The sequence below is a fragment of the Bombus huntii genome, chromosome 8 (genome assembly GCF_024542735.1).
Source record: "Bombus huntii isolate Logan2020A chromosome 8, iyBomHunt1.1, whole genome shotgun sequence".
NCBI classification, from domain to species: Eukaryota; Metazoa; Arthropoda; class Insecta; order Hymenoptera; family Apidae; genus Bombus; species Bombus huntii.
In genome coordinates, this window is record NC_066245.1 from 4,084,516 (window position 1) to 4,110,510 (window position 25,995).

Genomic DNA, 25,995 nt, shown 5'->3' on the forward strand with positions numbered 1-25,995 from the left:
TATAACCGATAAATAGAAGATACTTTGAAATAAAAAGTGCCCCATTGAACGATTAAACATTTTTATTAGAACATCAAAAAAAAAAAAAAAAAATGAGAACAAATCTTGCATCTAATAGTGCACTATGTTTGCATCCATATCTTTGATGGGTAGTCTACGAATATTATTATAAACACACCTCAGAAAATAATCGTAAATGCAGCTTTATGATCATATGATTGAAGTTAGAAGTGCGAACATACCTTGCTATTATATATAGAATGAGCAAATACTGTTTACTAATATCTTTTACACGTTTCAACAGTCCAGAAGGACGTTTTGCTTACGACGAAATAACGAATGCGAATGGTTTGTTGAAATAAACGATGTCTTGTTATAATATGTCGCTATCAACTGTTACCAAGGCGTCATCCGTGACCACCAATAAAATAAACGGTCCATTGGAGAAGAATGTCGTCTTACATCATCAATTTATTATTATTTTGTCATTATATGCTTTGAATAATAAGAATACTCCCGTGGCGTCCTGAACCAAAACATGTGATTCCGGCGTGACAGTCAAAGTGTTAAAACGAGGATTCACCGATCATTACGTGATTTATTGCCATGACTACGTGGCATCGATTGTAACAAAAGCAGCCTCTCGATCGAACTCGATCGAATGCTGCTCCATATTCACGCAGCAGCAACGTCGTCCGATACGTTTTCTCAAAAATCAGTAAAAATCAAAATATGAAAGTAGCTCGCACGTCCGGTTATTCGTAGAAATCTACACTACGATGCTCCTTTTGCCACACCATGCACGAACGATTCCAGCTAAACTGTGCCTGCATCCTCGTCCTGTCGATAATACTTCAATCGTTCGTTTCTTACTGCTATCCAGAGTTTTTCAAAGACGCATCCAGGTACCGAAGTATGCCTTACGCGTTTCTTCTTCGTCTATCTGTAATTTATTATCCGTTGCTGTTTCTCCAATTTCATACAGTAGAATTTCGTTCGTACGGACCGCAGCATCTGTTTCAACGAAATTTTTACTTACCGTTAGAACTTAAAGGAACTTTTGCCGATCGAGTTCACTTCTCTGAACACGAATTTAGGATACGCTGCTCGAAATAAACGGAGAATCATATTACGAGTGGTTTCATCGCGTAAATTAAGCGAGCAAAAGCTAATAACTAATAAAATAATAATAATAACAAATAGTTTCTGGCAAATTGACACAAGTTTTTATAGCTTCAGCCATCGATATTTTATTATACAGCTATCGATTTCCTTATATATATATATATGTATAATATAGTAAATTATATAACAATTAAATATAAATAATCAGAATATATAATATAATTACTTATTTACTCATGAGCTCCAATTAAATGGAATGCTTGGAACGACTCGACAGGTTTATGTACAGATGGAATTCTACCGTCACCCATAAATTGTTTCTTTATATCCAATTAGACATCTTGTGGTTGCTTCTCTTCTGTTCTCAGTAACGCGCAAGCCAATGGTTACGTAATCGAGAACCAAAACAGCAAATTAGATCCATCGATCGAGCGAATTTTTCGGTCGGCCGGTGAACAAAGAAACGATCTAATTAATTCGAAACGCAACATCGACGCTAAAGAGAGCGGCAAAGCTGCGCAGGTCGAGGACGCTGATAAGCGTGCACGGGTGAAACGTGATAACGCTGTTAAAAAGAGCACTACGAAGAGTTTGAACGAAGCGGCGAAGGACGAAAAACGTTCGACTTCTAACAAAGCTGGTAAAAGTGCTTCGAGAATCGATCGCTCTTCCAGAGATCTTCCGAAGCTTCCAGACAAAGATTACGAGGCCCCTGTTGATCAGGAAAAATTCGAGTACGCGGACGAAGCTGAAGACGAGTCCGCAGTTGGTTCAAAACACAAAGAAACCAGGTATTTTCGCGTGTAGGATGAACGATTGCCAGTAGACCGTGGACTATAACGGAAATTTATATTTTTGACGATATAATTTAGAAAGTAGAATCTTGGCGTAAAATTGGTGTCACTTAGCAACTTATAGAAATCGCTTTTCTTCGAAGACGAATCAACTTATTACTTAACCTGATACGATAAATACATGCAACGTTATCGCATAATACGTAAAGCGTATGATATAAGTTAACTTATGTGTAAAATGTTCAGGTACAAGGGCAACGACCATGTAAACGAAGATTCTGCTAGATTTATCGACCAGGAAGAAAGATCTAACTTGTACGATGACTTCGAATCGAAAGACGTGGTGAAAAGAGGAATTTCCGGCTCTGAGGACTACGAAGAGATGGACGACGACGCTCTTGCAGCTGCAGAAGACACTGCAGCCTTAGAAGACAATGCATCGGACGAAGAAACTGATAAAAGAAAGGTGCACGGTGACGTTCGAGTGAAGAGGGACCACGAAAATTCGAAAGAAACGGACAACGCCGAGGTTGCTGGGAAAGCAGCGAATCCTGCAACGTCTAGCGATCTGTCTAGCGATCAAAAAACCGCAGAGACGTCCTTAAAACGAGACACCGCTACTGACAAGGATAGCAAAGTAGCCGAGGCTCGAGTAATCAAAGCTGACAAGGATTCCAACGATCAGTCGAAAAGGAACGTAGTTGACAAGAACGAGAATGAAGCGTCGAAGATCAATTGCGATCGCGAAACGGATAATTCGAAGCAGCCATCGACGTCAAACGACCAAAAACCAACGATCGAAGGCAGCGAAACTGCGAAAATCCTGGCTCAAGGAAGCGAAGAGGCTACAGGAGACGCGAAAACGCGGGAAATTAATTTGTCCGGTAACAACAAGGCAGCCAACGAGTTGGTCGGTGACGCTTCTGGCGTTAAAGAAACCTCGAAAGCTGAGGAGTCGAAAATTGCCGATGTAGCCAGCAGCGCAGACGCGGCGAAAGTGGAAGTTGTGGCGAACGCGGCGGAAACATCGGCTGCGGATGATTCTGAGAAATTAGCGAATTCGAAGAACGAAGCTGAGACTGCGGAACAGATAGACGAAGACTATCAGAAACGGGTGGAGGAGCAGATCCAGCGAAAGATCGATTCGATCAAAGAGCAGATTAAACGAGAGATCGAGGAGAATCAGCGCCTTAAGGACATCGAGGAGAATAACGCGAGATTCGACGAATTGCGCGAATTGGAAGAAGACGAGGAAGAACAGGCTCCGGAGGTCGCACTGACCGGAGATGACGCGCCTAAGAGATCTGTCGCGGATAGAAATTCCGGCAAGTCTCGGATTCGTGATAACGTGGAGAAACAGTCGATAAAGAGGAAAAAGAGACAAGACAGCGGTCAGGAAAAGACGCGAGACGCTAGTGACTCGAGTTCGAATAAAAAATCTTGGCCGAGAACGGTGAAGAAGCGATCGATAATGCAATCGGAAACGATACCAAAGAAACACGCGCGACAGGCGTTTTTGACGAGAACCGATCGGAAGAAGAAGAGAAAAAGAAGATCTAAAAATTCTATGTTGATCCCGGAACAACGTAACGTCAAGCTGGAGGGAAGTCTACCGGCTGATTACACGTTGGACTCGAACTTACGAGGGGCACTTGCTGATGCAAAGGTGAAAGAAGGGAATTAATCATCGTTAACTTGTTGACCGGGTTGTTCTTTAAACTTTTGTGGAATTACGAAATTAAAAATTCACGGTAGACACGAGTCTCAGTCTTTGCAGAAGGGAAAATTTGTACAGCGAGTACTCTTGTACAAACGTGATGTAATTTATAATTCGGCAAAAAGAAATGGGATGGTTAAATAATGAGATTATTCAAACGGCGAGTTAACTCGTCTTCCCGGTTAACAGGTTAATTTCTACGAGCGTCATTAAACGAATGGTTCCGTCGGTAGCCGAGCGCGTCCAAGATGACGGAAGACGAGAAGGCAGTGGCAGAACAGGGTTCTTTGTTAGAGAAAAGATCCGATTCCGTGGCGTCGCTAACGGGTAGTAACGAAGAAATGGGGCCACTGGCGACGGAATACGGGGAAGCTTTCGGCGGCTTGAATGGAGATCCAGGGATGGCGTTAGCTAGATTTAAAAGGATCAAACGAGTCCTCAGACCTCCAGCTTCCAAGACCTAGCGCTAGATTAAAAAAGGATACGAAATTTCACGCCGATTCAATTGACGTCGCGTACAGCGATGTTAATCGAAAGATATTCGATGGAAAACAATATTAGCAAACGATAGGTACATTAATTAGCTGTAGAGGTTCGTTTATAGAGTACACGTAAGTCTATTTAAGACTTGTCAAGAGCAGAGAAATTTTGTAAGAAGACTAAGTGTTAATGGTTGATAGAGAAACATTGGTTTTGGTAATCGGTGCATATAATCAGTCGTTGATACAGTTCGGTATTTCGAATACCTTGGAATACAATGCGTTTCTAATATTCTTCTCGTACCGTATCATATCATTTTTTAAAACGGAAGTCACGTCGTGTGACGTACAGTTTCGCGCATAGTTTCGAATATTTAATCCTCAACCGATGAATAAACTGCACGCCCTGTTGCACCTTCGATCCGATTAAGTAGAACGAGTCGATGCTGTTCAAACTTCCGTGCGCAATTCTGTTAAATAATAAAGAAAAACACTTTGAGACAAGCGACGCGCGTCGTAGACGAGATGTAGCAATAAAAATCAAAATTCGTATATCGGAATTTTATTGAGAAAAAAGACATATATATATATTTGAATTACCTGGACGATCCACGTGGTTGGATGGCGGCACTAAAGGAAAAGAGAGAAAGAAAGACAGGTGCCTAGGCAAATACACAGATAAACATTCGTAAGACGTTCAAGATTTAATAACAAAGATACGATTAAACACGAAGAAGACACATAGATCGTTAACCTTCTTTTTGTGCGCTTACATTACGGGGGAGACTTTTTGACTTTTAAACTTTCGGCAAACGAGTACCGACGTCTCCTACTTGTACCATCCATCTCTCCATATCACCGTTCTACTTTACAACAATATGAAACAATTATTTACACATCGACGGGCAGAAGGACCACGGTGTCGTGTGAGAAATCTTTCAATGCGTTTTATTCCTTTTTCCCTTTTTTCTGCTTTCTTTTCTTTTTGTTTCGTTTCGTTTCGTTTCGTACGTGCATCGCGCCGACGTGCGCCGTCTTTAAAATGCGCAGAGTTTTCTTTCAGCTAGCAACTCGAAAACGTACTGGAAAGTATCATCGAGATCGACATTTCACTACGAATGTTACTAGCTAGCGAGAAGTTCGATCTCGATTCGCTCGTTTCGCGTTCTTGGCCGCGTTCGCTCGATCGATCGCGATTAAATTCACGCGAATGATTTTTTGATATCTTGGTCTCGTGTTTCGCAGAAAAATCGCTATCGTAGGCTCTGCGAACTGTTGGAAAATAGACTTTGCAGAAAGGATTGGAAATAAAAATTCTATTAACCCTTTGACAGTGTAATGAGGAAATTTACCTTCAAATCTCCTTTTTCGCATTTCTGTGCCATTTTGCATATTAATTTACCAATTAATAATATCACTAAATTAACCAGTTACAGATTAGAGGCTGCACGCTTCGCTTTTACAAGTTTGTCATGTTATGTAAAATTGGTTAACCGAAAGATCTGCGATTTATGAAACTTATTTGTAAAGCCTCGTTTGTCCTATCGCCAAACTTGTTACTGTTACTCGAGAGAAATATGTAAGACAATTTACATATTGTTTTATCCAGGTATATTAAAACAACAAATGTCTCGAAGAAGTCCACCAAGTAAACCAGAAATGTAAAAAACCGTCCACGGTTTAAGGCGGAAGTTTTCTATAACTAATATAAGGTCTAGGTGAAAGAATAATAAAAAGAAATACTAAATAAATCCATGAAGTTCCCTTTCGTAACCGTCACGTTAAAAAACAGGAATTCAACGATGTGAATTAATAAAAAAAAAAAGTTGTAAATAAAATGTTGCGTTAACGCAACATTCGCCTTTTTGCGGTCTAATTTACAGCGCTATATTTGACGATTTGCCTGAATCTCTCTCGAGCTACACCGTTAAAGGGTTGATGGAGCATCGCAGAGAAAGCGTGCTAACTTTCCATCGCCAAAAACGATTGGTTCGCGCGAGTTTAAACGCGATACCGAGCGCGCATCGCGCTCAAGCCTCCTTCGTCGCGTCTCTGGTCGCAGACTGACTTCGTGAATTGGTCGTGCGAGAGCGTGTACAGCGCGCTGCCGATCTTTAGTTAGATAGATTAAAGACGAACATCAGTCTGACAAAAAAGGCTCGTTGGTGAAACGTTTCAGGCACCGATCGTTACAAAAGTCGTCGCGCCGTCATCCAGTCCTTTCTCGATCCTGTTTCGTCGCGGGGCGAAAAGCCGTGGTCAAGCTCGCGTTGATTTCCGAACGCGATATAATTGATAAATCTCAAGCCAGGAAAATTGACGTTTCTTCTTTTTGTTGCAAGCGTTTTGGAAGGTCGGCGTGGGTCGCGTGATAATTTCGCGGTAGGCGCGCAGTCGAGCAAGGACTAAAACGAGCGCAAATGGTGAAAATCCGAGCGTGAAAACGTTATAGTAGGTGAGCGTAAGAAGGCGACGCGGTTGAAGACGAGACGAGGCGAAAAAATCGTGGCTAATCTTGTTATAAGATAAGAAACCGGATCGTTCTGTGCGGTGGATGTTTTTGTTCCGACGGATGCTCTGCTTGGTACTTAGTGCATGTCGATATTGAGACTTTCTTTTTATTTAAAAAAATCGATGTCTGAGAAATGGTGTTCACAATAATTATGGTACAACAACGTAACGGCATTACAGACTTAAATATGCGTTATATATATACACATATATATTATAATATGTATGTATATATATAAACATATACGTACACGTATATATGTATATATATGCGTAATATTTATAATAATATAGGTAATTCTCTTTACCACGATAACATGGCTATATACAAATATTACAATGTTTCCTTCCTTCCGTTTCTCTTTCCTAAAATCCTCGCATGCGCGCGTTCGATGCGACGATCGATCAGAGGTCGAGACGTTTCCCTACATCCGCTGTGTGCATTTCTCTCCTGTTGTTTCTCGTCGTCTTGTCAACCTTTTTAAACGCACGGGTCGCGACGAAAACGTATCCTCGTTTCGGTTTCGGCGCGCTTGTCACGCAGACACCAGATCTCCGTTTCTTACGACGATAAATCAACGTGTTCATCCTTTTAACCGTTCTCTTTCTCTTAGCGCAGAAACAGCGTGCGTGTATACGTATGTCTATGAGAGAGAGGGGAGGAGGGCAGGGTGTGTGTGTGTGTGTGTGTGTGTGCGCGCGCGTGTGGTGTGTGGGCGGAAGAGAAACAGTTGGAAAAGGAGAAAGAGAGCAAGGAGTGCGATCGTGGTATATTTTACGCGTATTCTTTTTCATTCGTACGCGTATGTACGTTGAGAGAAGAAAGTGGAGAAGAAGGATTAAAGCAAAGGAGGAAAAGAGAAAATGCCCTGAAATATCACGCAGGTCTCTGTTAAATATCAACAAACAAAATAATTCCTCGCGTCGTCGAGCGTTAACTGCTCCTCGAAACCGGAAATTTTCATTCGATCGCTGCATTTGTCTAGCTATCTAGATTCATAGACTATGGAAATTCTCAACGAAATAAGATTCAGAGTGAGTCGAGTCGCCGGCCATTCACGAATTTCCCGATACCGAGGAGATTTTGTTACGTGAATTCGTTGATTCCTTCAAGTACGGTACGACATCCTTCAGGACTCGACGCACACCGCAACAATTCCACCAAATGTATCCGTTACGTTCGCTTTCTTTCTTATATCGGCGCATATCCCTCGACCTTTCGGTATCGGACCTTGATCTTATCGATAACGAGCTGTTTACTGCGATCACGTTGACAATTTGACTCGCTAGTACGACATTGTGGCGAGTCGAAGCGGAACTCGCGCGAATCGTCGATCGCACGCTTTAGGTACTGCGACTTAGAAAAACTAAAGAGTCGCGTACGGTGGAAAAGAGTGCGCGTCGTAGATCGTTCGACCTAGGCGGCACCAAAATTGACGTGGTTGACTCGGATCTAGGGTGGTTTGTACAGGTGTTCGGACGATCGTCGGGGATCGTTACGTTGCTCGTTTACGTTGTACGTTCCCACCAATCGATCAGAACGATCTTACAATCTATAAAATGGGGCGACAAATATCTACGCGCTTTGGCACCATCTCGCGGAAACGAGACTTTCTCGTGGCAAAAGTGAACGAATCGAAGGGAAGTTCCTCCCTTTCTTTCTATCTTTATCGATCGTTCACCTGGACCAGGTTACAAATTGCAACAGGTTTTTTTTAAATACACAACATTTCCCTTACGACTCGTGTAAGCTGATTCCTTTGATCGCCCTTGAACTTTCAGCTACGATGTAGCAAAAATCGTTGCTAAGCGCGAAACTCTTACGCACAGGTTTACGATACTAATTTTTAATTTCTACGCGCTTTCCTACGAATCGGGTTTTTCGTTATCGTTGAATAAAATTTTATCAAAATTTCCAAGGGTACAAATTCTCATCGTTTAATCGCAACCCTCGAAAACTATGATCAAAAGAGTGAAATTTTATCCCTCGAGTATATTTTAACATTATCGTTTCATAGTAACGCAACGAACAACGTTATTTGTAATTATCAGTAACATAGCTATCTCAATATAATATTGAATTACGGTGTTGAACATATTCGCTCGATATCGAACGTGACAATAATAAAAACCATGTTTGTTGTGTTTAACGTTATTGATTTCTAAACTATGTATTGCGCTGGAATTTCAGCCATTCCAGTCATTTCAGACGTTCTTTTATAATCATAGTTTTCAAGGGATAACTTAGATATGCCAATCAAGCTTGCAAAACGGCGACTGCAATGTATTTTTATTACATTTCGCGATTTTTACAATATTACCCGAAAACGTTTAGAATGGGTAAATCCATTTATAAAAAGTAGCCAAGAATAGTACAAAAATGTATTCATCGTATTCGATTTAAGCTTCAAACGAAGAGAAAATGTGACTAATTTAAAAAGATGCTACGAAAAGAATTCAGCCGTATCTGCATTAATTTCTACAATGTTAAAGAATTCGTTCGCGAAGCGGAAGTTCATCCATCAAAGACCCTATAATTACGTTATTCCACGACGTATTTTGAAGTTTACGATTAATACACGAGTCACACGAACAGGTGCGAATAAATATGTTATTTATCGGGACCGCAGAATAGACGATGAAGATTAATCGATGATATCGAGACTAAGGATATCTGCGTTAATAACTAACCATCGCTCGAAATCGACCACGACCATTCATTCAATGATTTGTAATGTTGTTTACGAGGATATCACGCCCGATCGATGCACAAGCCTGTCGCCAGTTTCGCGTGTTACTGATTAACTTGGAAACGATCGGATGTTGTGCTTAGGCACGATAACAGGCAGTATACTCGGTACAGTACAGGGACTGTATAGCGAGAACCGGTACAGAACCTGAAACAACGGCGACACAGCGTGGATCGGGAGCGTTGCGTGGAAATAAAGCCGGCCGTAAACTCTGGAAAATTGTCAACAAGCGTTAGAGTAACTTTCTGCGAAATTCAATTTCAATAGAACTCTATTAAAAAGTTTCGACAAACGTGTCAGGCTTTCGATCACGCGCCATTCGTTCGCGCTCGAGCGAGCGTCTCGACCGATCAACCTCTCCGTTTGCCTCGAATAAACGAATTACTCGACCGATTTCTAGTATGGTCGTAGCGCCGCGAGCGTACGAATCGATTCGATAGGTGCGAACGCGGCCTCCGCTAGAGCCAATATCTTTACGGTGCGCTCCTCCTTTTTGTACTTGAACGGCTATAAAGCGGTCGCTGTAAAGTGTTCGTTTTCATCTTCGCTCTCTTTTTTTACATTTTTATCGTTATTTAACACGTACGACGAATGTTTAACAATATACAATTATACGATATAATGCGTGATTGAATAAAATTCTAAGGTACAAAACATCTGAGTGATTCGAATAGTTTGCGGATAGTCCTGTTAACACTTTCGGATGTGTCGTAGTCTAAGATTTGCTGCGTGGACGCGCTTTTCGTTTTCGTTCGGTCGTTCCTCTTGCACGCTTATATAATCAAAGAGCGAATGACGCTCGAAAAAGGTCGATTATCACTACGTACACTGTATACAGATATAAGCGTCGTTTTATTTTTTTTATTTTCTCAATTATTATAGTAGTCGAATAAGTCTAACGCGACAAGCGCGGCCGCTGGCATCCAATTTAAATATTTTACGTGTATACAAAGTACAGCGTATTACTTTCAAAAAACAATTGACGACCGCCGAAGGTACACTCGTCTCTGCGGTTTTATTTCCTTCTTCCTACCTTTTGTTCGTTTCTCTCTTTGCTTCTCTTCTCTTCTCTTCTTTCTCATTTCCATTCTTTTGTAGTAATTACCTTTACTTTTCTCTTCGTTTAACGTCTACCGCGCGAAGCGACACTGCGAACGAAGAAAATGATACAGAATCGAATTGAACTCGCTAAGTTCGAATTCGAACGTACAAAGTGGAAACCAACGAATCGTCTTTGTTCAACGATTCGGCGAAATCGATCGGTTAGCGGTTCGGGAAAGGAAACTCGAAATGTAGGTGAACGCTGAATCGAGCGCGAGTGCACAACGAAGGAAAGGATAGAGAGTAAAGTGTTCAAATGCTCGATCGTTTTCGGCGAGATATCACCGAGGGGTGTCTCCCTCCTCTCTCCACTGTCTATGTCTTTATGCGTTTCACATGCTTGATAGCTTCTTCCCCGTTAAGTACTCCCCGTACGTCGATGAGGAGCATAACCAACCCATATTCTGTATTTTTTTTTTCTTATTTTTCTTTTTTCTTTTATCATTTTCGCTAAACGTTAATTTTCACCTAAACAGTAGTATCTTTCTTTTTTACCTTACTAGGATCGTATATGATAAAAGCATGTATAAATCAGTAGACATTTTGTTTTGTGCTTCTTAGAGATCATACATGATACAATGTACAAAGTAGTATAAAATAAAAAAAGGATTAATAAAGATTTGTATTACTTAATCCTCAATTAACGGTTTATCACGAACGGGACAACAGTGTCGCTTGGTCGATTCCAACGCGAACACGTTTTCTGGCCGATTGTTCGCCTTCGTGACGTACGATCGTAATTTCTCGTTGCTTTCGTCTTCGATATTACAGCATTTTCGACGGAGAAAGATCGAACGAATCGCATAATTAATTCGTTGATCGCGTTCCCACCGATTATTTTTAATCGATTTACGATGTTCTCGTTTTCCTTTTTTCCGACGTCGATGACGAAGATATGGCGGTGGTAGCGATTGCTCCGTTCGTAGAAATACGATTTCCCGTTGGAAGCGCATCGACGGCCGCGAACAAGACTCGTCCCATTTGTCAAAGTGTCCCAAGAATAAATCGCGACACCAGGACAGATAAATCTTCCTACGTAATATAGTCAGCGCATAATCGAAAATGAGTAAAATGTCTCGCCTTAAAGTCGATCCCGCCTAAAATGGGCTTCGGCGCTGGGATCGGATATAACCATCGTCGGGTCGGTGAGCATTTGTAGACCATCCATGTCGATGGGATCGAGACCCTGTCTCAAAGCGTCGTCCGATGGAAAAAGATCTGGGTCGAAGTCGCCCATCATCGCCGTCCCGAGATCTTTTACGAATTCTGGATTCGTAAGATCGTCTGCCCCGGAGAAGTCTGCGAAAGAAGAATCGTTCAGGTCCTCGATAATCGCATTTTAGTTGTTTCTTAAGGTACCTTAGTATTAAATAAAAAATTATTGCTCAAATAATGAGAGAGATTGTCGGCGACAAAAAGCCGATTACCAGGCTATCGGTCGGTAAAGTGTTAAGAATACATTTAAGAAATTGTTTAGACAGAAAAATATGATTAAATCGAAAATGAGCGAATAATCTTGGTTGATATACGTAACAGAAGAAAAAGGCAACACGTATCTCTTGACGTAAGTAAAAATTTTACAAGAACACACCAGTGAGAATGATCGTTGGGGTGTTCGGTGTCTGAGGCGTGAGTTGCTGGGTGGTGGTGCTGTTGTTGCTAGTAGTGGTCGTTGTGTTAGGTTGATACGGCATTTGGGGACTCGTGCTGAAGTACCCGGCATCTGCGCTGCCCAACTCACCTCCCACATTCATCGTGTCGTTCTGCAAATCAATGCCAAACCGAATTGTACTCCGTCGAGCATTCGAAATCCTACTATTTTACCATTAAATCCACTCGGTACAGCGAGCACGTCAATTATAGTTTAACGGATTCTCGCAGCGTCTGTTCGTTTACCTGCGAGACACGTCGGTACTCTACTAAATCAATTAACGCGGTTCGAACGCGACGAGGTTGTCATGCGAACGTAAATAAACGTTGCCGAAGAAGAAACGCGTGGAATTTACGATCTTTGAAAAATTCGTCCGTTCGGCAATGTTGAAGAATTCTGCTCACCTGTGTGTAATTCGTGGTGTGATTCGGCGAACCGATATACGTTCCAATCATGTTGGTCGGCACGGGCGTGTCCATCTGAAGCGAAAAACACAAAATAAAAACGAGTGAATCTCTATGTTCGTAACGATATATCGTCGATGTAAATTCTTCCGGTGAATCGAACAGAGGGATTGGAAGAAAGAGAAAGAGAAAGAGAGAGACAGAGACAGAGAGAAAGAAATAAAGGGAGGATGGAAGCGGAAGAGCTGATACGTGGACGCTAGATCCGCTCGATCGTCGTGTATTAATTACATCGGCATGTACTGCGTACTTCCCGTAGTCGATCAGCTCGAGGGTGATTCCATGCGAGGACGAAGCGAAGAAGAAGGGTAGGGTGCGGCCGAACGACGAGGACAGGCTGAGAGAAGGAAGGGCGCGGGAGCAAGAAAACGCAAGAGAAAAACGAAAGGCGGATCGGCGGATCGAATCGTAAGCGCTTTTATTCGCCACGTGGATACGTTCATTCTTTAGTGGAATTGGTCGTTACCGTTCCTCCGTTTCTAGCCTGTATTCGTTGACGTATAATGACTTTACCAGCTTTTAATCACTCTCGATGAAAATTCCGACGGATATTCCTTCAGAGATAACGGAACGTTCGATACTCGCGAAAAAATGCTGCAATTTGTTCGTTTCCTTCTTCTCTTTCCTTTGTTCATAGAAATTGGCGTTCGATTTTTCCTTCGCCGAACGTTACGGTACATCAGAACGACTTGCGTTAAAACGAATATACGAAACTTACATGATAAAATTACCATCCTGATAACACGGCGATTTCGTTGGGGTATCGCGGGCCGAGCAAATGGACCTCGTGCGCCACGCGAGTCGAACCGAGGAATTTTTACGTTGGTACGTCTTATTCGTCTTTTAGAACCTCGGTATATCCAGCGTAAAGCGTGCGGTAAACCATCACGACGTCGTTTTGTAAATTTTACCACGGGACCCGGTGCTATGGCGGCGTTCAACGACAAGGTCGCCAGATAAAGCGGAAGTATAGGAACGTAAACGCTTCAACGATCGGTTCTTATTAAATCGTAGTACCGCCTGGTGCGTTTCTTTGCCTCCAGAACGGCCAATTATCGCGCCAACGACCACATCGTGATAACACCGTGAGTTTCTTTTAACGCGACCGTAGACATCGATCAATCGTTGGCTGCTTGAAAAGAAGAAGAAAAAAAAGAAAGAAAAAAAAAGAAAGATAACGAAGTAGGAGAACGGATGACGGCACGTAGAACGCGAAAGTTGCGAGAAGAAAGTGGAAGCTCGTCGTATCGAGGGGTTGTGAGAAAAGGATCAAGTTCATATAGTTTGTCAAGGGCGTTATTTCACCTCTATCTGCGGGTTCCAGGTGCAACCAAGTTCCATGAGCTGCTGCGCGAATTTCGGCCAATCCTGACGGATGCGGGCAACAGATAAACATCAAGGCTTAACATTTCAATCGTATTCGCAGAACGAGGCAGTTAAAAAAGAGGAGTATTTTCTGTTCTTTTTCTTTCTTATGCGAGGGTGAAGAATTAACCATCGAAATGTAAACTGTGGAGGCTGGTGGTGGCCAGGTTCATTGAGATTCGCGCTGAAAGATCGCTAATATGTGTATCATGTTCCTATTTTGAACAAATTATTGCTTCTCGCATATGATTTATACATACTCGTGTATCCGATATCTTCGAACAAATAACAGGAAAATTATTGGCAATAAAGTATCGAATAACAGGATTGCGATGATACTCTAAATAGAAGAAGTAAATATCAAGGTGTAATACATGAATGTGTGAAGTCTAACGATTCGCGTTTCTAATCGATAAAAAGGTTCTTTCGTTCTCTGAGAGATTCAAACATAGATCGTTAGACCGCGGATTTTTCCCCAAACATAACCGAAATCAGAAAGAAACAGATCCCAAGTAACAATTGAATATTCTAGCGAGTAATTTACTTTAGATATTTTGTATTTATATATCGTATGTATTCTACATACAAACGCACGAATATCCGCAGTCTACTAATCACGTAAATGCTTGTGTATATGTTTAGGTAAAAACTAGAAACGTAATCGATCAATTTGTCTTCCGAGAGGCTCGTGTAGTACATTGTTTATCGATCTCTTGCTAGGATAATTATTTCATTTCGTAACTGATACAAACAATTTTGTCATTATGCGCGCTGACACCTTAAATTCGTCGGATATCCAGTAACCCGGCTACAGGAATGCGAGGGGAAAAGAGATCGTGTCTCTCTAATACGAGCTGGTGCAGTCGTTCGAAAAAAAGAAGCGCGTGTTCGAAATGATGCACCGTAGAATCGCTGCGTCTATCGATCGGGCGCAATGAAAAATTATGTACTTCGCTACGAACGGCAACGAAAACGCTGGTTCGCGGCAAAGGAAAATTACGGACGCATGCAGAAAACCAAGTGGAAAGTAATTTCAAGCTTTTGGGGCGACGTAGTTCTTCCAGCTTGCGCGATTTTGCCAAACCGTGGAAGAATCCCAACGACGAAGAATTCGAAGCGAACAAAGCGAACCGTACTTGCAACAGAGAGATCGTTAATCGCTCGTCGATACGAGCGATGATTAACAATGCACGCGATAACGACACAGGCGGCTCATGGATTATTAACTCGCATAATTTCTGACCTTTTTAATCGCCGGAACGCTCGACCAAAACGAGCGACATACCAAAAGCGTGAGTGACGGAGAAATTCGTGGTAACACGTGCACGTGGAATAATTCATATCGTCTAGGTTTGTGATGGTCAGCCATCGTGGGGGAACACGTCGAAAAATTATGCACGGATATCCATGAGCCACGATCGAGGGGAAATCGTGATCTTCGGGCAACGAAGAGGCCGGTATCCATTTGTTGTCTATTTTTGTCTCGCACCATGATTGCATACCATTCAATAATACGCCACAATGCTAATAATAACGTATACTTAATAGGGTGGAACGGAAAAAATAAAAATTATGTGACTATAATTTAATAATGAAAAAAACTTGCCTTTACTTTTTCAGACGAGGTATGCAAAAGTCCATCTATATCAAATGAATTTTCGAGATCCCGTAAGGGTTATTTTTGGGACAAACAAACAGTTTAAAATAAATAGATTTCGCTAAAAAAATTTCGTGCTCGATATTCCAATTATTTACAACGTTCCACGTTTAACCAGCATCGTCGTTCTTGCTTTTTATTATATTGCTAATTATTATACTTTTCTACTTATTCCTATATGATCAAGATTATAAACGATCGGCAGATTCTTTATGTTAAATTATATTTATAAGCGTTGGGCTTAGTTCTGTATCAAATTACGATAGGCAAAGATTTAACGCTCGTTCGACGCGATACAGGAATATACAACAAATGGCCAACTACCTAAAGGCAACACAGAAAAACAAACGCATTCAGAAAGAATGAGAACCGTAACGCAGTAAATCATAGGAGCAATTAAGCGCCAAGAACATGTTGAAATTGCGTTCATCGCGAGCGAACCTAAAATTCATCGCAATCAGACACGCGCTCGACAAATAAAGAGAAAAGTGTCGACGAACGTCGACAAGACGTTGCGTATCATGCAGATCGAGACCGTAGGTGGCGTCTACATGGATCGCTTCTACGTAAAGGATCGTCGAAAATCATACATACTCAGCGGCATTCCCAAAATCTTACGCAAACGAAACGATAACTGTTCGCGTACTTACCACTCCCTTCCGTATGCACAAACAAACAATTACGATCCAATTAAAACGTAGTTGTTGTCGAGTCCGCGTGATCTACGTTACAGAGATGCAAAGTTGCGCGTCTCTCGAACGAATCGTCAGAAGTTTCCGTGAAAGAATTATTCGATGGATAAGATGTACTTTGGTGCGCCAGGAATTTTTCGATCGAAACAATGCGCCTCGTATGGAAAACTAGCGACCAAAAAAAAGCGGAAAAGCGACGCAACACGGGATGAAGTTTTTTGGACGAAAAATAATTGACGGGCTCATACTCGTAATAAGAGACTCGTGTATCCTTGTCTATGTTTATCCTTTCTTTTTTTTTTTCTTGAAAGAATACTTCTGTGTGTCTTTAGTCTCTGACCGATACATTTGAATCTTCTTAAACAAAATGTTGCTCGTATTGCGCGATTACTATAAGCGTATCCGCAATTCTGTCGTAGAAGGTACCTGATTAAACGACGAAGGCGTGGAACCGTGACGAGAGTTATTTCCGTAGAACCGTGTAATTTTCGTTTAACCATAAATTAGGACGTACACAGTAGCTTACAAAAGTGTTCGAACGCTCGTAGAAATCTTTTACGAATACATATAACACGTGTGTCTTTTAATTTCTATATACATTTTCAGATTGGTTTCAAACTTTAGCAATACGATCATAACGATCGTGTCTCGTTACGGTGCTGATTGTATTTCAAAATGTTTTACGCAACACGTACAATTACATGCGTAAGTGTCTTTTAAGCGTTGAAATACTTTTATCAGCCACTGTAGATCATTTATCATAATCTCGATTCCGAGTACCAAAAGACGCTACTATCTATAAAAAAAAAAAAAAAAAAAAAAAAGAAAAAAAAATCAATCGTCGTTTTCGCTACAATTATAAATTAAAATCAATTATAATGGAAAGTAGCACGAGTCGAACGTGAAGCATGCGTGCTCCACTGCTGTACGATGTTAAATAAAATGTCTCAACCGCAGTGCTATCGATTTAGCTTCCGCGTTACGAGCAATAAAACAACACCGGTGAAGCGTTGTTCACGGCCGAAACGCAACGTGATGTCGATAGCGCCACTCTTGGTAATAAGGGAGATATTCGAAGATCCCTTGAGCGACGCTCCGAATCCTGTAAAATCGAACGAACGATCGGGACGATTCGTCGAGTCGTTTCCAAAGATACTTTCTCACCAAGACAACGTGAAATTGTCTGAAAGATTTAAACCTGAGGCATCGCGTTGGATCGTTGTGAAAGGAAGAGAACACGAGACGGTGGCTGAATACGAAAACCACGATACTCCACGATAAGGACGGACTCCTTTTACTAACCATCGTGAACTGCTCGAAGTCCTGCTGAAGCGCCGCTGCCTGTGCCTGGTTCAGGAAGTAATTGTTTTGGTCGATGTTCTCTGACGTTAAGTTCGGTGGACCTGGATGACCCGTGGGACTAGGAGGCGCCGATGGATTATTACTGTAACTCAATGGGCTGCCCTGCGATCGATCACAGATTATACCAGTTATTTACACTTCTGTTATTTTTATTATTCCATTATTACTTCTTTTATTATTCGATCGAATTCTATGTACTTTTTGCATTTTACCTATCGTATACTGTATATAACATACTCGTAACTATAAAATAATAACTAAAAGGAATATTGAATCTTTGCAAAATTATATTTCCGCTATTTAATTTCCGTTATTTATTTTTCCATTATTGGTCCATAAACACTTATTATAAAAATACTTACTTGAATCGTTAGTCCGGGTGACGATTGAGGCGACGGCCTATTCACCTGCTGCGAGGATCTGTACGAGCCTAAGGAGTTGAGCTGCGGTTGCTGTGTCTGCGACGACTTCTAAGAACAGCCACAAGAAGAACCATTATATCAATAAATTCTCTTTTTCCTTGTCACACGTCGTATACTCCGTCGTCCTCTGCCCTTGGCAAAATACGCGACTAAAAACCAATTAACCTTCGTGGCGGTCTAAATCATTCGATCCGACAGGATGCTCGGAAATAAAAAAGAAAAAAGAAAAACGACGCGGTCGACCTTTCGACTGCGAAAGAATTTCAAGCTACCATCCGATCGTTTTTTTGCCTCGTTTCATAAGCTGGAAGCTTGCGAACGAGATCCTCGTAGGGTACAAATGTTTGAGGAATCGGACAGAGGAAAGGAGAAACGAACGCGAATAACGTGATATACTAACTGGACTTTGCGGTGGCACAGGACTGTGCGGTTGCTGATAAATGTAGTGACCAGTTGGACTGTGGGACGTCGCCGTCGGTGGCTGAGGCACCGGTTGTTGCGAATAACTCTGAAGATCCTGTTGCGAAGTACTTGTGCTGTTTTCTAGCGCCACACCCTGTTTCATAGGCACAGCTATTAACGATCGGTCGGCGGTTTCTTTTTTTCCTTCGCCTAGCCTCAGTCTGAATGGTTAGTAGCGGTAGCTATGCGAGGCTCGCGCGATCGATTTCTATGCCGATTGCGAACGTTCAAAGTCACGGGAAACGCGGTTTACCGACGACCGCGGTGCTCGTCTCTTTTCGTGGTACGGTAAAACCTCCATTATCCGAATTAATAGGGAGATACGTGATTGTTCGGCTGAAGGAATTTCCAGATGATAGAACGGTCTTGTAATTAGTTTTCTCCGTAATTATTATTCTACAGTTGTATATTGTTCTACATACGTCCTCGTTCTCCAACAAATCTTTTCATTTTCATAATATCGAATTTTCGTAATTATATGAAAATTCTATTAAACGATACGATACGTAAATTTAAGATACTTGGACCCAATTAGTCGATATATAAATACTGGAATAAGCACAATAGTACGCCAATGTTATTTGTAGGCACTGGATATTTCAGAAAGTATAATACAAGGATAATTACGAAGGATAATATGTAATATAAATGTAATATTTAGTTAACTATATTCGCGGATCGTATATCTTTTATTCTGCTGATAAATCAAATCGTAAGATTCTTAATGGCGTTGACCTGCGTTGAATTCAGTTGTGCCTTAAATCGTCTAAGGTCTCTATCTAATGCAATAATACTTCGGATTGAGAAGGCTTCGTCGTCATTTTCATTGCAATTTTCCTCTTCGGATACTAAAGGTTCCATTGTATTTACACGAAACCGAAAAGGCCGAGATCGTCCGAGGGGCGGACGTTTTCTTCAATTTCCAATTTAATTACGAACCAGCGAGCTTTATCAGGTAAACGTTATTCATCCGCGACGGCCGAGCTTTTTCTTCTTAAGCGGACAATTAACGTCTATCCGGTCGAGTGACTCGACCGATAAAAGTTCCTCTTTTCCTCGGAGCCCTCGCGAATGCAAACAAGATTCACAAAGATATCGGATTCATTTAGCTGGCAAAGTTCTCCAGCTCCGATATGGAACTTCTAACCATCGTGCCAGCGCGAAATAACCTTCCCCCAGCTAAGAAACGGACCATGGAAACGAGTTCGAAACTCGACGACAAACATTTTCCATTTACGCGGTGGAAAAATTTCCGATCGAACGTTTACGCCTCCGACGATCTCAGTGAGAAATTCATCGATGAAATTCTACCCGCGTATTTTCGTCCGGAAAAAGCACAAGAGCTAATTCCCGATCGCGTGTCAACGATTCCACGAAACTTCTACTTTTAGCCAAACTTTTTCCACTTTGCAACGTTGACACGCGGTGTCACGAGATCACCGAATTCGTGTCCGAGGTTCGACTATCCGTGACTTTTCGCTGTATTTTACATGTGCGGTTCGACTATTGCCTCTGTTTCGTAAGCTACGGATACTATTAAGAAGCGGGACGATATTAAAAACGATAGAAAGAAAGAAAATGGGGAAAAACGAATCGAAGAACGAAAGGAGATTTGTAGTGAAACGCGCGGCGTTGTCGTAAGCGCAAGAACAAAAAAATTGCTACTAACCTTACACGTGTGAAGGAACCTAGAGTTAACAGGCACTGATAAATGGTTCTGCAAAATAACAAACACAAACAAACACTACAACAAAGGCAAAATAAAAATAAAATGAAATTAAAGGTGGCCGCTAAGCGTACAGGAGGCTGGTACTAATTCGCTCAAACGATCCGAGACCAAATTCAATCTTTTTCCTTTTTTTTTTTTTTTACCGCGCAAAACCGTTTATCGTTAACGTTGATCGAATCGTTCGTTTTAAATGAAAAAGAGGGCATGCATCGAACGCTTATAATTCACTCGAAGCAATAATACAAGAGAGTAGTGGCAATTTAACAAATTTTGACCATTTCGTGGCAAACTACACGATCGCTGGATTAAAGAGAAAAGATATGTATATTATAAAATTACATTTTCGTAATTTCTTAGCGCATTTAGAACAACGAGGTACGCGTGTCTCGCGAGAGAACTTACTCGTAGCGAAACTCACGACGCAACGACAGGCATTACGCTTCTTTCGCCACGGTGCATTAACGTTTTACGACCAGGATGTAGGATAAAATCGATATTCAGCCGGGCTACGACTAATCTAGATAACGATTAACAAACCGTGGCCGTGATTGCTCCATCGGAGAACGATAATGGCACTCTATAGAAATTGTACGCGAGTGGAGAGCGGCATGCCATAGTAGTTACGTACAAAGTAAAACACTTTAGCTGGCGATCTAAGTGTTTCATAACCGTCGGTGGCGATAAGTCTGCGTGGAAAAACGAAGTCGCTAATCCGATCGTCGATTTCGTTCTTTCTCGTCGAGTCGTACGGAAATCGCGTTCGAACATCGCGCCATTACGTTTGGTTTTAATAACGACGATACGCTACTGTTTATCCGAAAGCTCTGTGACGTTGTACTCGTAACACAGCGATGGTTATCGAAGCACAGAAAAGCACAGAACATCTTTTTTCCATGCAACACTACGCATGTACCAGCCGTTACGTTCTGATTCCTACTAACTAGCTTTATAGAGACCAGGCATCTCTCTTTTAGGTTGTTGCATATGAAATGGCCGATTTCACGATTGCCATATCTGATTCGATATTTAACGACTAAAATTACTATTGAATAATATTTTCCAAATAAAGATTAATCAGAAATAACGAACATTAAACTTAAAATTAGTCACATTAAATTTATACGTTCTCATTTAATTTTTACATCTGACCTACTAACTTGTGATATTTGGAATTGTCAATTACAGTCGGTCAACCACATTCTTCCAAACCGCTACGAATATAGACTCGTTCTAAATTCCACATTCAAGAAGCTCTAAATGGAAATCTAAGTGACAGTAAATAATTTCCAAAGCTGTCTCCTTTATATATAAAATCTTCTCCCTTCCTTTACAGTTCATTATTATCACTAGAAATCAGATATTTTTCAAAAAGCTATAAATATCTTAAAAATCTTGTCAAAAATTCGGCTATTTCATCTGCAAGTACCTAATATACTATACGCATAGTCGACGAGACCGCGTCTTTCTCTATGTTTCAAACCCGAAGTCAAATATTTACGGCATTTGTAATATCGAGTTTGATCAATCCAAAGCGAATTTCTCAATCAAAGTTACGAGAATAGAGAACAGTACTTTGATCGATCAAAGTGAACGGTGAAGAAAGACACAGCGCTGTCGACTATAGAGTTGGCAGGTGCAGCAACATTCTCTAAGAACCCGATACTGTGTACCGTACAGGATCGCGAGGATATTTACTTGGGCGCTGGTCTGATCCTGCGAAAAGGATAGCCTCCCAGCTTGGGGTAAGCTGGTCGGCGACAGATTTGTGGGACTGCTCGTTTCACGACTCTGGAATACACCAGCAGTACCACCATTTCAAAACAGATTCCTTTCTACCAAGGAAACGCTACCTAAGTCTTTTATGTTACTCGAACGTCACGCGACGCTACCTGATATGACACGGTCTGTAGTGGATATGTAAGAAAGAAAGAAAAGGGAACAAAATAAAAGTAGACGCGGTCAAACGGGTTGAGAACGTGTTGAAAATAGGGCAAAAAAAGATATATATATCGTAATCGCGCGCGATTATTCCGATATCGACACGTACACCGTTTCCGCGGACGCATTTTTGCACGAAGTTGATACGACATGGCGATACGATGAATTTCGAACTGAATACCACCTGTTATTTAAATTTGTCATGCCTCGTCCGGATTAGTCGGCTTACTTCACGTTAAATGATCTGACTAACGAGAAGGAGAATAGAAACTCGATAGTGATATTAGTTAGTTAATTGCAATTAGTAAGTTGGCTAATCCGAACAGAGCATCGTTTTCTTCGTTTTACAGTTTTATCGAGGAAAAGTCGTGTCTTGGATTAGAGAGACTAGCCTCTCAAGCTGATAGTTATGTAAATGCTATTTGCAGAAACTAATGGTTCAAGGGATAATTCAATTGGACGAATTTAGGAGATTCGGAGTAATTTCTTTATCCTTTTCAACTTTGATACCTTACGTATATTTAAATCATAGTTGAACGAATTATCAAAAAACTGAATGATAAATGTATTTATTTTCGATCAAAGTGGATTTATAATGCCTTATTTCTCCTTCGCGAGAAGCTAGAAGAAACGTGTTTCTGTTAGAATTAGAATTTAGAATTTAGATAACTATAGAATTTATAGCTAGATAACTAGATAAAGAAAGAAAGTTTCGGCTATAGTACGAAGGAGACTCGGTGCTAAAGAGTCAAAGTCACATAAAATTACATGATCTTGTAGTATATCCGAAATAAATATGAAGAAAAGGGGACGTTTGAACTGTACACTGTACCCAGCCACTGGTAAATGTATGAACCCTTCGATCGATTTGTATAGATAACACGTGAAATATGTGTGACGATAAATATTAATACCAGACGAACTATTAAAAGCAATAGTTTATATCTTATGCAATCAATTATATATAGATATTCTTCTTTATTCAAAACTTTATCAATGATATATTAAAATTAATTCGTGGAAATTTGAACGAGTCCTTAATTTTATTGATGCAATTAATTTCTCTGTATTAATTTGAAAGGGCTTTGTCCAAAGGAAATGAAATCGAAGACAATGAGCTTTTAAAATAATAAAACTGCTCCGTAACGTTTAACGCTTACAAATGACAATTCTTCTGTCGTAAGTTATCTTTTAAAAATAAATTTCATATTACGATTCTCTAATAAAGTTCTCTAATGAAGTATAAAATCGTACTTGGTTTCCTTGTTTGCAATTTTCTAACTGAATTTAATTTTATCGGATAGAAACAAGCGCCCGCATATCTTTCAGCGGTAGCGTACGACGAATCAGCTTAAGAGATTAGACCGACGAATACCAAAGACAGAAATTCCCCTTTATAATGAACACGATAAAATAAAATAAATAAATAAATAAAATAACGAAGGAAGGTACGACTGTAATAAAAGGTGATTTACGAATGTACAGCCTCGTAAGGTTTAAGAAGAAACTGAGCCGCGTGAAGGACACGTAATTGGACGAACTTACGTTGCTGAATGGTGTACTGCTCGAGTGATCCTCTTGATCCGACGGGAAGTGGACCAGGTCGGGCAACGATCGCGTGTTGCCTATGGGAATTTGCTGTCCTGGTGGCTGAGAGCTCGGATCTATGCTGCAAGACAAATACGTGCTTCAATCAGAAATCGATGCATTTACGAGAGAGAAGCGCACGAGAATCTATAGTAACTGTCAGAGTCTCGAGGCGCCAGTCATTCTCGAAACGACTTCGACCAATGTCAATGTTGTCCAACTGTAATACGAAAGTGCAAAACTAGGAACTCAAATTCTACGAGATTAACTGAAATTTGTTGAATTAACTGGAATGTTTCGACTAGAGTAGAATATAATTATTTATCCGAAGAAATTATAACGTGTATACTCCCCTTAAACATTGGATAATATTAGAATAGCAAAATTCTACACGAACGAACTTATCACGTTTATCATCTGTTATCTTCAAACGTTAACATTAAACGGATAACTTTTCAAAAGCTAAGGAATTTATAATTTTTCTTACGGCCAACCATCGTCAAATGTTTCGCTAATTAACGCTTCGATGATCAATCGTTTAATCGATGTTTTAATAATCAAGCTTCTACTATACGATATTATTAGACAATCGTTTAGAAAGTAGATGATAGATAAGACGACTAATAAAATACAAAGATGAGAGTTAGACTTCGATCGCTTGTCGCGAACGCGCTAAAATTTAAGACTGTCCCGAGGACAGACCGGACGATCCCTATTCAAAATTATATAAACTCTGTGCACGAGCGCATTAGTATGTGCGATATAATGCGTCGTGAATACAATGAAACTTCGTACAATAGCCACGACGTATAAATAATGCATATACTGGTGTGCAACAATAGACAGTGTACTTATCAAGAGCAGATATTCCACGAGATTCGTAAAATTTCAGCCGTCTTTTTCCTTGAGCCGGCTAATCGAAATTGATACGGGGTTGGTATCGCTGGTCGATACAGAGGGAGAGAAAAAGTTTCCTTACTTGCTTCCAGGCACTCGAGGTATTTCACAGGATGATCTTGGCCGTTCGATGAATCCGTAATGCAGGTCCCTGTTGTCGCTCCCGGATCCGGTTATGGTATGCTGATCTATATACAACGAATTATAAAATGTAAGATAAAAAGGTTAAAACCTTTAGGCAACACGAAGGATCAAACGATAAGTAATTAATTCTAAATATTGTTAATTTTGTCGTGTTCAAGGCAATTTGTCGACTATTAACGCTTGAATTAGCGGTGGCTCAAAAACGTCCAGTTTGTAGCTTAAGGAATCGCAATGAAGGATACGGTAAACGAAAGTAAATCTAAAACATATATATGGTAGTAAAAAAACACCGCAATTGTGTAAAGCATAATTATAATTAACACGAGTAATGAATATGATGCACATTTTGATTAAAGAATACACGATGCAAGGATGAAAACATTCTTTAGAAAAAGATCACTGAAATTGTGAAAAACGCAGCATCGAATAATTCAAACATCCAAGAAAATTTCATTATATTAATAATTTAAATTGCCGAGAAAATTTCATTATATTAATAATTCAAATTGCCGAGAAAACTTCATTACGTTAATAGTTCAAATTTCCGTGAAAATTTTCATTGTATTAATAATTCAAATTTCCAAGAAAATAATAATAATAATAATAATAGTCCAAATTTCCTAGAATATTTAATTCATTTTCAAATAATAAAACAAATACATCAAATCTACAAGGTTTATAAAATTTATATGAAAAATTACGAATCGATGATTATGATAATTCTGGTAATTCTACAATTAATACAATTGCAGCTTTTCGACGCTTATGCTTTAAAACGTGCCATAGTTGGAGGGTGATGCACACGATACGTAGTCCCAAGGCAGAGCGTCCGATTTCGTTGAAGCAACCTAACACCATGTAATGCTTGCTACTTGCTAACATTACTACGGGTATAACGTTTCAGTTCCGATCCCCTCGTGTCGCTGGTCGGTAACAGATTAAGAGGGAATCATCGAAGCCGCGTATATCCGACCGACCGGAATCGGAAAACCTGCCTCGGCCAATGACCCGTCTTTCTAAAGACCTGTTCGCAAATTCCAAATCTTTCGCAGGAAGCTCTTAATAGTTTCTCGTTTTTTATCGATACGGTGCCCCATTTTTCGCGAGTATATCACAGGTCAGAATATAGCAAGGTGCTGAATTAATTC

General features: G+C 40.6%; 2 protein-coding genes across 10 annotated transcripts in view; one reads left to right on the forward strand and one right to left on the reverse strand.

Moving 5' to 3' along the window:
- Positions 1–1,936: 1,936 nt before the first annotated feature.
- Positions 1,937–7,201, forward strand: LOC126868362 (eukaryotic translation initiation factor 5B-like). The gene is made up of 2 exons (XM_050623694.1): positions 1,937–3,597; positions 3,870–7,201. The coding sequence occupies exons 1-2, from the start codon at positions 2,149–2,151 to the stop codon at positions 4,098–4,100; spliced, it is 1,680 nt and encodes a 559-aa protein (XP_050479651.1). The 5' UTR covers positions 1,937–2,148; the 3' UTR covers positions 4,101–7,201.
- An 81-nt stretch (positions 7,202–7,282) lies between these two features.
- The window catches only part of LOC126868196 (CREB-regulated transcription coactivator 1-like), a 62,169-nt gene continuing 43,456 nt past the window's right edge, over positions 7,283–25,995 (reverse strand). For 5 of the 9 annotated variants that reach the window (XM_050623428.1, XM_050623423.1, XM_050623429.1 and 2 more), the window contains 10 exons: positions 24,786–24,891; positions 23,765–23,888; positions 21,977–22,069; positions 18,491–18,646; positions 18,031–18,138; positions 17,609–17,770; positions 13,898–13,960; positions 12,533–12,607; positions 12,069–12,240; positions 7,283–11,776 (listed from right to left, as the gene is read on the reverse strand). In XM_050623428.1, coding sequence (XP_050479385.1) covers positions 11,559–11,776; positions 12,069–12,240; positions 12,533–12,607; positions 13,898–13,960; positions 17,609–17,770; positions 18,031–18,138; positions 18,491–18,646; positions 21,977–22,069; positions 23,765–23,888; positions 24,786–24,891 — 1,277 coding nt within the window. In that variant the 3' untranslated portion in view covers positions 7,283–11,558. Of the gene's footprint in view, positions 11,777–12,068; positions 12,241–12,532; positions 12,608–13,897; positions 13,961–17,608; positions 17,771–18,030; positions 18,139–18,490; positions 18,647–20,221; positions 20,270–21,976; positions 22,070–23,764; positions 23,889–24,785; positions 24,892–25,995 lie in introns of all 9 variants that reach the window. The other 4 variants (XM_050623424.1, XM_050623426.1, XM_050623432.1 and 1 more) reach the window with 4 other exon arrangements.

What these genes read in the sequence shown, in the direction of transcription:
- LOC126868362 (XM_050623694.1), top strand. Translation starts at nt 2,149, where the DNA reads ATGTGTAAAATGTTCAGGTACAAGGGCAACGACCATGTAAACGAAGAT. An exon ending in ATGCAAAGGTGAAAGAAGGG is followed by an intron (nt 3,598 to 3,869) that starts AATTAATCATCG and finishes TTCCGTCGGTAG; the next exon opens with CCGAGCGCGTCCAAGATGAC.